Source organism: Sarcophilus harrisii, chromosome 2 (assembly GCF_902635505.1).
Source record: "Sarcophilus harrisii chromosome 2, mSarHar1.11, whole genome shotgun sequence".
NCBI lineage: Eukaryota > Metazoa > Chordata > Mammalia > Dasyuromorphia > Dasyuridae > Sarcophilus > Sarcophilus harrisii.
The window spans coordinates 15638948-15652609 of record NC_045427.1 but is presented as its reverse complement, the minus strand read 5'-3'; the positions used below and the strand labels follow the sequence as shown (position 1 = coordinate 15652609).

Genomic DNA, 13662 nt, shown 5'->3' with positions numbered 1-13662 from the left:
ATATTATTCCTTCTGTCTATATTTTCTTCCCATCTTTCTAACTTGATTTTCTTTTTTCTTTCCTTCATTCCTTTTGTCTTTCCTCTTTCTTTTTCATCCATCTCATTCCTTTTTTCATGTTATTCTTTCTATTTTTTTCCCTATATTTCTAATTTGATTTCCTTTTTCTTCCTTCCTCTTTCTTTTTTTCTTTCTTCCCTTCTTTCTTCCTTCATTCCTTTCTCCTACCTTCCTCTTCCTCCTTTCCTTCCTTTCCTCTAGCTTTCTTTCCTTTCTTCCTTCCTTCCTTCTTTCCTTTCTTTCTTTCTTTCTTTCTTTCTTTCTTTCTTTCTTTCTTTCTTTCTTTCTCAACCTCCCTTCTCCTCCCCACCCCCTTCTGAATGCCAGCTAACCCTCTTGGGCAGAGTTGTTGGTAACCTATTTCTCTGCTTCTCTCCAGCCTTTATTGAATGTTTGTGAGATCAGGATTAAGGTCTTACACAGCTAGCAAAGCCATAATTATTTTTGCCTGTATTACTTTATAGCGAATCGATGTAACTTTTCAATAAAGGTGGTTCAATTCTGGACCCTCCCTGATGATTTGGAGATATAGCAACCCAAACTGATTATCCCGGAGTGTAAGGATTTTTCCTTTTCTTTTTTTCCTTGAGGGAAACTGGCAAGAGAATTAGACACACAGTGTTGGGTCTTACCCTGACAATCTGCGATCATCCACTGAAATGCTTGTTTAATGTTGTCTTGAGCTAGAGAAATGCATTTCCTGGCTAAATCCAGCCCACTCCAACAAAAATTTATGAAGCACCTACTGGGTACATGGAACTAGAATTCTAACCAGTCGATTTCTTTCATGGATATTTTCGCCTTGAACTTCTACTTTCCTTTCAAAGCATGAAGCACCTTCCTTTCCTTAGCCCATTCTTTCCCAGTCTCTAGGGTCTGCTGCAAGAGCTTGTTGAAAGGTCAGACCGGATCAAGTAACAAAAGCTGCTGCACATTGCCAGAGAAAGAGCGGGTTTCATGTTTCTTCTCTTTCTCCTAGTCCTGCCTTGGATGCCCTAGTGGGTTTGCTTGGCCAGTGAGAGCCCTTTGCTTTTTGCTTTGAATCACCAAAACTAACTTGCAAAAGAAAAAATCACAGAAGTGGAGACTTGGAAGAGAACTCAGACATCATCTAGCCAGTTCAACCCCTTGGACCGTAGAAATTCCCTCTCTAACAATACCCTGCCAGTGCTTATCCAGCTTTTGTTTGAAGAATTCTAAAGAGAGAGAATCTACTAGCTCCCAACAAGCAACCCATTACACCTGGGACAGCTCTTGTTGTAAAGCAATTTTAATCCTTTTTTTTGGGGGGAAGGGCTGATATCAAGCTTAAATTTGCTTCTTTCAGCTTTCTCTCATTATTTCTTTCCTCTCAGACCAAAAAGAACAATTCATAATCCCCTTCTATGTAACAGCCTGCTGGGTACTCGAAGGTGGGGCTTTTATATCCCCAGGAAGCCTTCTTTTCCCTAGACTAAACATTCCCAGGGCCTTCAGCTCTGTCTCACATGGCATGGACTCATGGCCCATCAGCAGCCCCATTGCCTTCCTCCTGACAGCTATCAATATCCGTCTCAAATAACGACGACTAGAACTGAACCTCGCACTTCAACGAGAACAAAGATTAAGCCAAGAAAACACGGCTACTTAGGAGATGAGGCTATTTTATCTTCAGTATTTTTTACTTCTGCAACCCCTTTGGTCTGTTCTTGCTGATCCCTTCCTTCCATCTGCCTTCACTTCTCATCCAAAGTATTTACAATGAATCAAAGAGTTATCAATGGAAAAAAACCCTACATTGCTATATACTTGGACCTTTCATCCTATTGAGACTCAGAAAAATTAGGTGATACTTGCATGAGGTCACAGGCAAAAACAAGTGACAAGTGACTCAGAATTTCAATCAGGCTCCAACATTCATCCCTGAACTAGTGGAAAGAGCTCTTGGGAAGCCATAAATTAAAGTCTGAATGGCTTTTTATCATATGGGATATGGAATGGGATGGGGATACTGGGTCATGTCAAGTGGCCACTAAAGTCCCTTCTGGAACCAGATTTCTATCGGTCTCAGAACCTGGAATGTCTTTTAGACAATGCAAGAGATTACATTCTGATTCTTTCTGCCCCGAAAGCATAGAAGAAAGCCCTCACCTTCTCTGTTCCCAAACTTCGCCCTTGCTCCCTCCCATCTGCGCCTTTTCATTATGCATTTTCCTAACAATAACTGTTTTGTGAAAGTGAAACCTACTGACTGGGCTCCAGTCCAAAGTCATCCAACTAGAGGGAGACTCAGAAAGGGGAGATGTCCAGAAAGAAATCAGTTGTTTCTCCTCCGCTGGCCATGAGATAAAGCCACAATGGAAGAACCCAGGGCTGGGTGACACATAGGCCCAGACAACATCCTCTGGCCAGAAAGAGTCCCTGGGAAGCAGGGTGGGCTGGCTGCTAAGTTCTGGCTCGGATGCTGGCTTCTCTGGCCAACTCATTGAAATGCAATATAATACCCTGAGTTGTGAAGTAGAAGAACCGGCTTCTAGTCCCAGGTCTGCCACACAGCTAGGTGACTCCAAGTGGGTCACGTCATTTCTCTCAGCCTCAACTTCCACTTCTGTAAAATGGGGGTGCTGGATGATGATCCCTAAGCTCATGCAACTCTTGAGTGATCTCTAATCACCAGAGCCCTCTAGGGACTCCAGGTGTGATAGAACAAAAAAGTGGAGCGGGATACCTCCAAAAAGTGATAAATTCTCTCCCATTGGGGATCTTCAAACAATGGTTAATTGCCCACTTGTGCAATAGGAAGTGAGGAGGATTCTTTCCTGGCTAGAGTGATTTAAACCAGGGTTTGAATCCAGCCCTGTCATCTATAAACTGTGTGCTCTCAAGTCATCCAATTATACTTTTCTTAGCTCTTCTTTTAAATTTTTTTAATATACTGTTGCTTCTTTTCAACTTTCACGGAGACCAGAAAGAACAATGCTCATTTCTGCATCATCTCAGGAGAGTGATTTAACCCAGAAGGGGCTGGGCTCTCTAATCTCTAGGAGATAACCAAGTTATATTTATAATTAAGTCACTTAATACAGTGCTTGGTACACAGTGGTGCTTAATAAAGGCTTGTTCCCATCCTTCCTTTCATCCAAGTTCTTTCAGCTCTCATCCTGGGATTGGTCCCTGAGATCGCCTCCAATTCTGAGACTCTGTGATTTTGCTAGATTTGACTTCCCGATCCTTCCCACTCTAAATCCTACAACCTTGAGGCCCCATGACTGACAACTCTCTTGGACTCCCCCCAGCTTTCCAGAGTCCCGGGTCGCAGAGATAGCCCCAGAGGGCTTTTCCGGAGGCCTCCAGGAGGGAGAGACTAACACGTCGGGGCTGCGTGTCCAAGATTCCCTCCTAAGCCCAGCAGGCCTCGGGGACTTGGATCTGAGAGGGGTTAACGGAACCTCTGACCCCCCGGGTTCTTTCCATCACTGCTTGTCATGAATATTTTCATGTCTGAATGTGCAGAGCTGCCGAAAAATAATGGGGGCCGTCAGTGATCCGCAGTGCTCAGCAGTTTCTAATTTGCTCTCTTGCCATCAGCTGCCTCCCGTCCATGATGAGATGATTAGATATTCGTGTACTCATCACATTTGTGTTACGTCATGTCACATTACATTTCATTGCGCCTCTCAGAAACAAGTTTGACGTGCGATATTAATTCTTTTTCTTTAAAAAAAACAAAAAACACAAAGACGTCCACTTTTCTTCCCTCCCCATGGCCCTGATCGGGCACCTGCTATCAATTTGGTGAGCATGGAACTCAGGGTTCTGGGAACTGCTGCTTATTCCTGATGGATCCTATCCAGCTATGCCCCTGGAATGTATATGGACTGCAGATGACAGGCAGTCTGGGTAAGTAGTAACACATGCCATCCCACGGGATGACCCAGGCTATCCTTCAGGGAGAAATCAGACGGTCTTGTGGGCCTAACCACAGTGCCGGGAGCCTGGAAATTAATTCCCGGATTCATATACGGAATAAATCTGACCGTGGCACTCACTGGCTCAAGAAACTTCAGAAGCTCCCCATCTTCACTGAGGAGGACCTTCTGTTTGACATTTAAAGTTCTTCACAATCAGACTCAAGCTCACCTTTCCCTTAAGAGAAAGTCTCTTCGCTCACTCTAAGTTCTAGGCCTGTGAGCCTACTTGCTGTTCTCTGAACACTCTGAACACTCCCCTGTGCCTCCGTTGGGCCCTCCTCCATGTCTAGGAAGCCTTACATTAGCTTCAGTTCTACCTGGCAGCTTTCACAACTTAGCTCAGGTACCTTCTCCAAAGTCAGTTATTCAGTCAACAAACATTTACAAAGGGCTCCCTGTGCTTGGGACTGTGTGAATACAAAGAAGGTAAAAGCCGCCTTTTCCCTCAAAAAATTTGCTTTCTAATAGAGGAGGCAGGGAGGGAATAAGTACTTATGTACAAGACAGAGAGAGGAGAGAGATGGGAATCCAAGAAAACTTGGCATTGGTAGCCAGACCTTCCACAGTTAAATCCTGAAGAAAGCCTAGAAAACCAAGACAAAAGGGAAGGGATGGAGAATTTCCTTTCTGGACTCCCTCAGCCATTAAGGTTTGTTCCCTCTTCTTCAAATTATCACATATCTGCTCGTTTATGACCTTGTTCTCCCCTTTCTCCCTTAAGAATTAGTTCTGGAAATCAGGGACTATTTTTTTTCCATTTTGGTCTTAGCACAATATCTTGCTTACCATCGGTGTTTAATAAATGTTGGATTGGACTAGACCACGACTGGGATTGGCGATGTGGCTGTAGCTATTTCCCACTCCATGTTTTAATGGATATTGTATCAATTCTAAGTCTTTCTTGATTGAAAAACCAAAACAAATCTTTGCGAGTGGATGCCGAAGATCCAAGGGATGTTGGTGACTTTCAATGGGGCTACAGGAGTCCAGGGCATCCTGCCCATGTTCTCCCAAGGTGCCATTTTTCTTACCTCTGAATCCATTTCCATTTCCACTAGAGCAGGCCGGAGAAGGGGAGCCTTGGGGTCTAATGACAGGAGCAAAGGCACTCTTCTGTTTGACAGCTGGGAAGACGGAAGACGAAAACGGGAGGATGGAGGAGGAACTGGAAGAGCCAACTGTAGGACTTGAAGACATTACTAGAAAAGAAATAGAACAGTCCTCATTTAGAAGAAGATGCCGCCAGAACCCACCTGGTCACCACCAAATTTCCCTTCCAACAAGAAATGGCTTCTCAAAGCTGGGGAAATTCAAGGTTCCCATCATTCCCACCGAGTCTGAATGAAACACAGCCAACCTACTCTTGATCCACACCTACGGCTTCCAGCCCCAACCTACAGTGTGGTCAGACCGTCCTCGGTCTGAGGGACTCCCCTTTCATAATAATAGACTCCTACAGTCCCTTAAAATGGGCAAAGCCTTTTAGAGATATTCTTTCATTGGAACAATCCTATGGTGACTGCTACAGATCTTATTAAGCCCATTTTGCAGATGCTGGAAACTGAGCTCAAATGGGTTAATCCTATGGTGAGATTGCCATAGATTTTATTAAGCCCATTTTACAAATGGGGAAAACTGAACTCAGATGCATTAATCCTATGGTGAGACTGCTATAGATCCTATTAAGCCCATTTTGCAAATGGTGGAAACTGAGCTCAGATGGGTTAATCCTATGGTGAAACTGCTAGAGGTCTTATTGAGCCCATTTTGCAGATGGAGAAAACTGAGGTTCAGATGGGTTAAGAGATCTTTTCCAATACTTGATGCATTTTTTCTCACTGAGGGCACTCCCTTCAATATAGATGGCAATCCATCCAAGCCTACTTCTCCTCTGGGGTCTCTGGCTATGTTTGCCCATAAATCAGCAGGGGAGCCCCCAAATGTTCCAGGGTCTTTGCCTGTGGAGCATAAAAGTTGCTCCTCAGTTATCCTTTGTTCTTGTTAAGTACATGGGCTTCTGAGGGGGATAGAAGGGGGTCGTATATCTCCCTGGGAAGGTTCAGAGGACTGAAGGCCAAACTTATTAGGAAGAAGCAGACTTAAGCCCTCTGGCACAGTGACTGTGTAACCTGGCCAAGGCACGTAATTTCCCAGAGTTCCAGGCAACTCTCTAAGACCATAAGGCAAAAGAAAATTGTCAGCCTCCACTACATCACGTCTGGAACTAAAAAAAATATATATTTCTTTAGCCTTACATTTCAGTTTTTAAAAGAGTTAAGTACAAGAGGAAGGAAGTATAATTAGAGAATAGTTTGTCAGAAAAAGATCTGAGGGCTTCAGAGAACCACAAGCTCAATATTAGTTTAAAATATCGGAAGCCAAAAATGCTAGTGAAGTCTTGGACTTAAGAGAAGAATAACTTCCAGGAAGAAAGAGGTGATTGTGCCCCAGTCAGACTTTTATCTGGAACACGCTCAGCTTCATACCCATCGAAGATATTTCTACACCACAGGATGTCTAAGGGCAGGAAACCTAGATAGGGCAGGGTCTGGAGCCCACACTGTATAAGGTCCCCCTGGAGACACTGGGCACATGTAGCCCTTGTCTTAGAAGAGAAGGCTTATGGGTAACTAGAGAGCTGCCATCTATTTCTTGTAAAGGAATATGACTCCTTCTGCTTGGTTTGGGAGGGCAGAAGGAGGCAAATTCATCCAGTCTGGGGAAGAAAAAGATGAGGAAAGTTGAGGAAAGAAAATCAAACTTCTCTAGAGAGTGTTCATTTCTCCCCTTTTCTTCCTTGACAGTAAAAGACACCTTTGAGTAGCCCCTCAATTTTGAGTTTGCCTTCTAGATAATACTAAGCCCCAGGCACCCTGCAAGGTCTATTCCTAATTACAACCACATTTCCTCCTTCTCGACCCATTTCCCCATCCACATAGTAAGGAAGAGATGTTCTTTGGTTTTACTATTTACTCTCTGAATCACAGGAGGCACATCCCTTTACCTTTCTGAACCTCAGTGTCCTCATCTGTAAAATGAGTTGTATTCGATCGTTCCTTTAAGGTCTAAACCCTATGACCTTATATTTCTTTGGCCCCAGTGGCCCACAAGAGAAAATCGTTACCAATTTGTTCAGTCAGTAGTTTATTCAATAATCTTAGCCGAGAACTCTCTGATAGTCTAAGTCAGCAAAATGGCACATTGGATAGAGCACTGGACCTGAAATCAGGGACTTGGGGCAAGCCATTTAAACCCTTTTGCCTCAGTTTCCTTATTTGCAAAATGAGTTGGGGAAGGAAATAGTAACTCCCTAGTAGTCTTGCCAAGAAAACCCCAATTGGGGTCACAGAGATTGAAAAATGACTGAACAATTATTATTATTATTATTATATTTTTATAGTAATTACTATAATTACTATTACTAAGTTCTAATATTTTTTCCAGCTCAAATGCTCCATATTTGAGGATTTTGTGACCCTGTAGCAGAGTAAAATATATGCTCTATGGCTAACTTTGGGAAGAAGAGCACTTTCCTAAATAAATTGGAGACCATAATAATTTGTTGTGCATTGCTACCAAAAAAGCTCAAGGGAGTGAGAGGGGAGAGTGGAGCTCTTTGCCCCTCAGGCAGAGATCCCCTACAACAAGTCTACAGGGATTTGTACTTTGATTCATAGAGTCGGACAGTCCAACTGGAAGAGTTTCCCACTCTTTCCCCTTCTCCATCCCACTTCCTGCTCCATCCCAGAGCATGTGATGGGGCAAAGCCAACAATAAGTAGTCTTCTCTGGTCGTGTCGTTGCTGTCTGGTGTGATTTGGGGTCTGGCTTCGGGTGGTTCTATCTGCTTGAGGAAAATAGACCCCTGGGAAGGACAGGCTCGATGATTGGACCAAGTCTTGGACCGGAATGAGCAGAGGGGAGGGAATAGCGGGCAGTTGCCCGACCAGCCTCCCCACTGAGGATGTCATTGGACATCAGCCTCCCCTTGGTTGGGAGCCCAAATTAAGAAACGCATCAGGGGCTGAAAGTAACAGGGACGTGAGGAAATGGAGGGAAAAGCATTTTTCTTGTTCCCCGCCGGACCTCGCTGGGCACATATCCGCCTTTTGCACTCAGCCGTCCCGTTTGCTGGAGCACAGGGGTCTGTCAGCGTTTCATTAGAACCCCCTATTGTCAGGGGCTTACAACTCAGCCATAAAAAACGTGCTCCGGGCTGAAACTTGGCACTCCCAGCTCTGGCTAGGAAGTGAAGCCTTTATATCAAATGGGAAAAACATCTGTTTGGCCACTTTTGGGGGGCTGAGGCCTGTGAGCGTTAGAACAATAAAGAGGAAGGTTTCTGATACCCTGCCTTGGCAGTCGTGCAAGTCAAACATGGCTGTGGGAGTCGATTTTATTTTCTCCCTAATCGGCTTGGACAAGTAATTACTCCTTGGCGTGGCCCGGCCACATCAGGCTAGTGGGAAAAATAACACAAATGCCCACAGTGCCGGGCTTTTCAGCCCTGGCTCCTCGGCCCCTTCCCTACGAAACTAGAACTATCTGGATTTGGACGGGCAGCACAATGGCCCAAAGGGCATTTAAGTACCTCACATGTCTATAATCCCTTGTAATCAAAGCACTTTATGAACATGATTTCATTTGATCCTCACAACAACCCGGGGAGGTGAGCAATATTATTCTCCCCATTTTACAGATGAGGAGTCAGAGATTAAACATCTTGCTCAGGGAGTCACAGCTATGAGTGTCTGAGGGTAAATTTGAACTGGGGTCTTCCTGACTCCAGACTTGTACTGCACTCCCTAGCAGCTGGTTAAAAGGGATCTCAGGAGTCATGTACTCCCACAGCATTCCCCTCACAATCTACCTGATCCTTGGTTCTTCACACTTCCCCTTCAAACTACCACAAAGAAGGGGAACCCCTAGGGTCAGAGTCAGCCCACTCCTCTACCAGATTTCTATTTGGTCAGGAAGTTTTCCCCAACCTCAAGCTGACTCCTTTTTCATTTGGACTTTTCTCTCTTTGCTACAGGTCCCTTCCTCTCAGGCCATCCCTCCTCCCCATGAGAGCCTTCCAGGGCCACAATGTGGCCCTTGTGTCTTCACCTGCAATGAGGCAGAATACAGACACTGGGGGGAAAGAGGGGGTGTGAAAAGAGAGGCAGATTTAACCAGGGATGTGACAGTGCTTTGATAAGCAGCAGGACATGAAAGCTATAGTGGCTTAAGAGCCTAAGGGGAGCAAACTGGGGGATGTGGGCAGAGGAAGGAGAGAATCAAAGAAGTACAGATTGAGAGCTAGCAGGCCCTTTTAGGCCAGGTAGTTCCCCCTCCTCCTTTTGGAGCTGAGAGAATGAAGGTCCAGAGATTTATCCAATATCGCACTGACGGTAAATGTCAGACACAGGATCAGAATCTGGATCACCAAACTCCCAATACCACATCTGAAACCGGGGAGCCAGAAGCCAGGTTTTAGTAGCATAGGCCGGACCCACTATAAGGAGAGTACAGAAGCAAAGGATCATGAGAAGGTAGGAATTGAAAAAGGGGGAATGTGTGGGATTCTTAGCCTAGACATTTATTAGGTACAGCCCTCTGAGCCTCAGTTTCTTTGTCTACAAAATGGAGTTAATAGCACCTAATTCACTGGATTTTTGTAATATGAAATGATTCAGGGAAAGCACATTGGAAAACTCAAAGAGCTATATACATGCAAGCTATTGATCAATTTCATCTTTCTAGACTCTGTATCCCCAGATGGAAAATTAGAATATATATCTGTTAAATATTTATATATATATATATATATATATATATATGTATGTATGTATGTATATATATATATGTTATAATCATGTTACTCCTACTACTCTGAGAAAAATATTTTGTAACTAAGCCATCCACACTGAACTCTTGTCATTATGTAAGTAATTTATAACTGGATTTAATATGATCAAAATATGATTTAATATGATCAAAATTTACAAATAAATGTAGTTCACATACAAGAAACCAAGGACATGAATACTTGAGAGATGTGGCTAAATAGTGGATAGAACACAGACCTTGGAATAAAGAGGACCCGAATTCAAATCCAGCCTCAGACATTCACTATCTAGGTGACACTGAGCAAGTTCCTTAATCCTACTTGCCTCAATTTCCTCATTTGTAAAATGATCTGGAGGAGAAATGGCAAACTACTTCTGTCTCTTTGCCAAGAAAACCCCATTTTTAAGGTCCAAGCTAATAGAGTACAATGACAGGCCAAACCCTTCTTAGATTGTATTAAAAGCAGCATTGTGTCTAGACCAGAGAGGATTCTCTCCTATTGTTGCCCTAGCCAGACCTTTAGGGTTGTGCTGACTTCCCAAATTTTAGAAGGAACATTGACAAACCAGAATTGTGCCGATGGGAACTAAGAGAAGAAAGGGACTCAAGACTATAACACTGACGAAGCAAGAGGTGCTCAGCCTAGAGAAAGAAAAAAGGTGAGTGAGAGACAATAACTTTGCCCATCAAATCCTGGAGAGCTGTCAGATGGAAGAATTAGACTCAGTCTATATGACACCAGAGGGAGGACTCCAAACAACGAGGGGAAGTTATAAGGAAACCGATTTTGACTCTGTGTGACAATGAACTTAGAACAAATTAGAGATCTCGGAGATCTCCAACTAATTCTGTATCCCATTATCCTAAGAATGTAAGATGACCAAGAGAAAAATGACATGTTTTTTGGGATAGAGAGAACTTGTGTAGTGAGATCTGAGATCCCCATCACTGTAGGTATTCAAGGGGAGGCCAGCTGACTTTTTCTCAGAAAAGTTGTGAAATAGATTCATGCTTCAGTTGGGACTGAATAACCTCTGAGATCTAAAGTTCTCTATAGATAGATAGATGATGGATGGATGGATAGGGAGAGAGAGAGAGAGAGAGAGAGAGAGAGAGAGAGAGAGAGAGAGAGAGAGAGAGATATGGATAGGTAGATAGATAGATGGATGGATGATGGATGGATAGGTAGAGAGAGAGACAGAGAGACACAGAGGGAGATAGAAATAGGTTGTAAAATATCAAAGCATCGGTCTTCTTTGAGAACAGAGGATCAACAAGATGCAAAGTAAAAGGAAGTATTCTAAAAGCAACAAGTCAGAAGGATTCCATGCAGATTGCTGTCTCCAAACTTCCAGAGCTTTTCATGTCTAGTGATGTGGAGATTTAGGCGAGTTTTTCTGGTAGGGGTAAGCAGGATATCTGCGGTGGAAAGAGGTGAGAAGAGCTGAAAGGTATCATCACTGATCTCTTGTGCTGAATTTAAGAGAGGACATGGGTAGAGTTTCAGAGGCCAGGGATTGCAATCTGCATTGCTGGAGAGAACATCTCCCTCAGTGAGACTGCTGGATCCATTGAAGGATATGGTGGGATATAAGAAAAAGAAAAATTAAAAAACCTTCGTGTCTCCTCCTTTATCTGTGGCAGTGAGAAGTGCCTCCGAAAGCAGCACAGAATCGAACAATTTCCTTCAAGATGATAACTATTATATGGACAGGAATGCGTTTTTCTCCCGGGGATTCTTTCAATCTAGTCCAGAAGGCGCTGTTCCCTTGGGCCTTTCATCAAAAGGGGGGAATTATTTTGTCACCTAGAATCCTTTGGCGCAATCACATCTGCAGCATCAGAATTTAGTGTGAGATGGCCAACCTTCCTAGGTAACTTCATGTATCCTGATTGGCCAGTCTTTCCTGGCAATTAAAGTTGCTCATCCAGAAAGAACCCAGAAACTTTCATGGAGTTGTCAGCCTCAGTGGCATCTACCCGTCAGTCAATAAGCATTAATTAAGTGCCTGCTGTGTGTCAGGCACTGTTTTAAAACACTGAGGATACAAAGAATAGGAAAAAGACAGTTCCTGCTCCTCAAGGAACTTATAGTCTAAATGGGGGAGAAAACAAGTAAATGGATATATACAAACAAGCTATATACAGGAAGTAATTAACAGAAGAAAGTCACTAGAATTAAGAAGGATTGAAAGAGGTTCGTGGAGAAGGGATGATTTTATCTGGGTTCTGAAGGAACTAGGGAAGCTGTGAGGTGGAGATGAGGAGAGAGAGTATTCCCGGATGAGGGAAAGCCAGAGAAAGTGCTTGGATTCTGGAGATGCACATCTTATTTGAGATCAGTATTCCTGGATCAGAGTATTCGGCGAGGAGAGGTTTAAGGGATAAAAAGATAGGAAAGATGGGAGTGGAGGACTAGATTATAAAGAGCTTTGAACAACAAGATTTTGTATTTGATTTTAGAGGTGACAGCGAGCTACTAGAGTTTATTAAGTATGGCGGTCACATGGTCAGATCTGTACTTTGATAGCTGAATATAAGATGGACTAGAAATCCCACTTGAGACAGGCTAGGCTGACCCACCAGCAGCTATTGTAATATTCCAGGTGTGACCACCACTATTCCGGTGGCAGTGTCAGAGAAGGAGGTAACTTTGAGAGAAATCACAAAGGGGAAATCAGAATGTCAGAGGCGGTTTGTCTGGGAATAGCAATGTCTGCCCTTCTCAACACTGCTGTGATCACAATCCCAGATCTGAGACCTTTTCTCTTTTGTAAAGAAAATCTCTTTAGGAGAAATGAAGGAATCGAGCCTCATTTTTCACCTTCACGTCACATCCAGGTGTCCATCTGTCTTGCTATACAGCTGCCTCTCCCCTTTCCTCCCTTCTTATCTCTTCCTCTGGACATAGAAGTCCAATCAACAGTCTCTTCTAGAAAGGATCAATCCCCACTTAAAAAGAGTCAGCCTTCCCATAACTCCATTCATCATCCTTGTGAGTCTCAGACCAAAATGCCCCTCCTAGCCACCACTCCCTAATATACACTGTCTCGTCCTGTTAAACTGTAATCTCCTTGAGGGTAGGGACTAGTTCACTTTTTCTATTTTTGCTGGCAAGGCCTAATGCTGTGCTTGGTGCATAGTGAGACTCTAATAAAGGCTTTTTCTTTATTTCTTCCTTCCCTCCCTTTTTCCTTCCCCCTCTTTGTAAAGCACTTTTAGCTGTGTTTGTATTTATTAAATGCCCTACTATGAGCCAGGTGCTATCATAGGCAATGGGGGCACAAAAGCAAAAAAGAAAGAACCACACATTGGGGTCGCCCAAAGAAGTGGAGAAAAGGCACTTACTTCCATAAGGGGATCCTGTGGGGGAGCCATTTAAGAAGCCTGGGGAGCCCGGTACGCCCAGGTTGGCCATGGGCACGTTGCTGTAGCCATTCATGCTGTTGCTGGACGTGCTGTAGTTGGACTGCTGGGGAGTGGAACTGGAAGAGTAGCCACGAGGAGAGATGCTGCTTGTGTTCCGGATGTAACCTGTGTGGGGTGGATTGGGGGGAAATGAACAGGTGAGGCAACAGTCGGCCTACATCACTGCATAAGGACCACAGCTCAGCTGAAATACGGCACCCAGAATCTGTCTGGACACAATAGTCAGACCAAATTATTTGTCTTCAGGTTCCTTCTCTCCTTGCCATTTACCTAGGACTAGCAAGCCCAATCTCCCTCTGGCTTTGTACCAAGCTTAATGGACTTCCAAGGTCCCATAACTAGTGTCTGATGTAGACCTTAAACTCAAGATATGCTAAATCCAATGCCCTGTT

General features: G+C 43.9%; 1 protein-coding gene across 1 annotated transcript in view; it reads right to left on the bottom strand.

Annotated features, from left to right (window-relative positions):
- EBF2 (EBF transcription factor 2) overlaps positions 1–13662 on the bottom strand; it is a 252512-nt gene that overhangs the window by 4778 nt on the left and 234072 nt on the right. The window contains exons 14-15 of the mRNA XM_031949646.1: positions 13190–13375; positions 5042–5209 (exon numbers count right to left, since the gene is read on the bottom strand). Of these exons, the coding sequence (XP_031805506.1) occupies positions 5042–5209; positions 13190–13375 (354 nt within the window). The remainder of the gene's footprint in view (positions 1–5041; positions 5210–13189; positions 13376–13662) is intronic.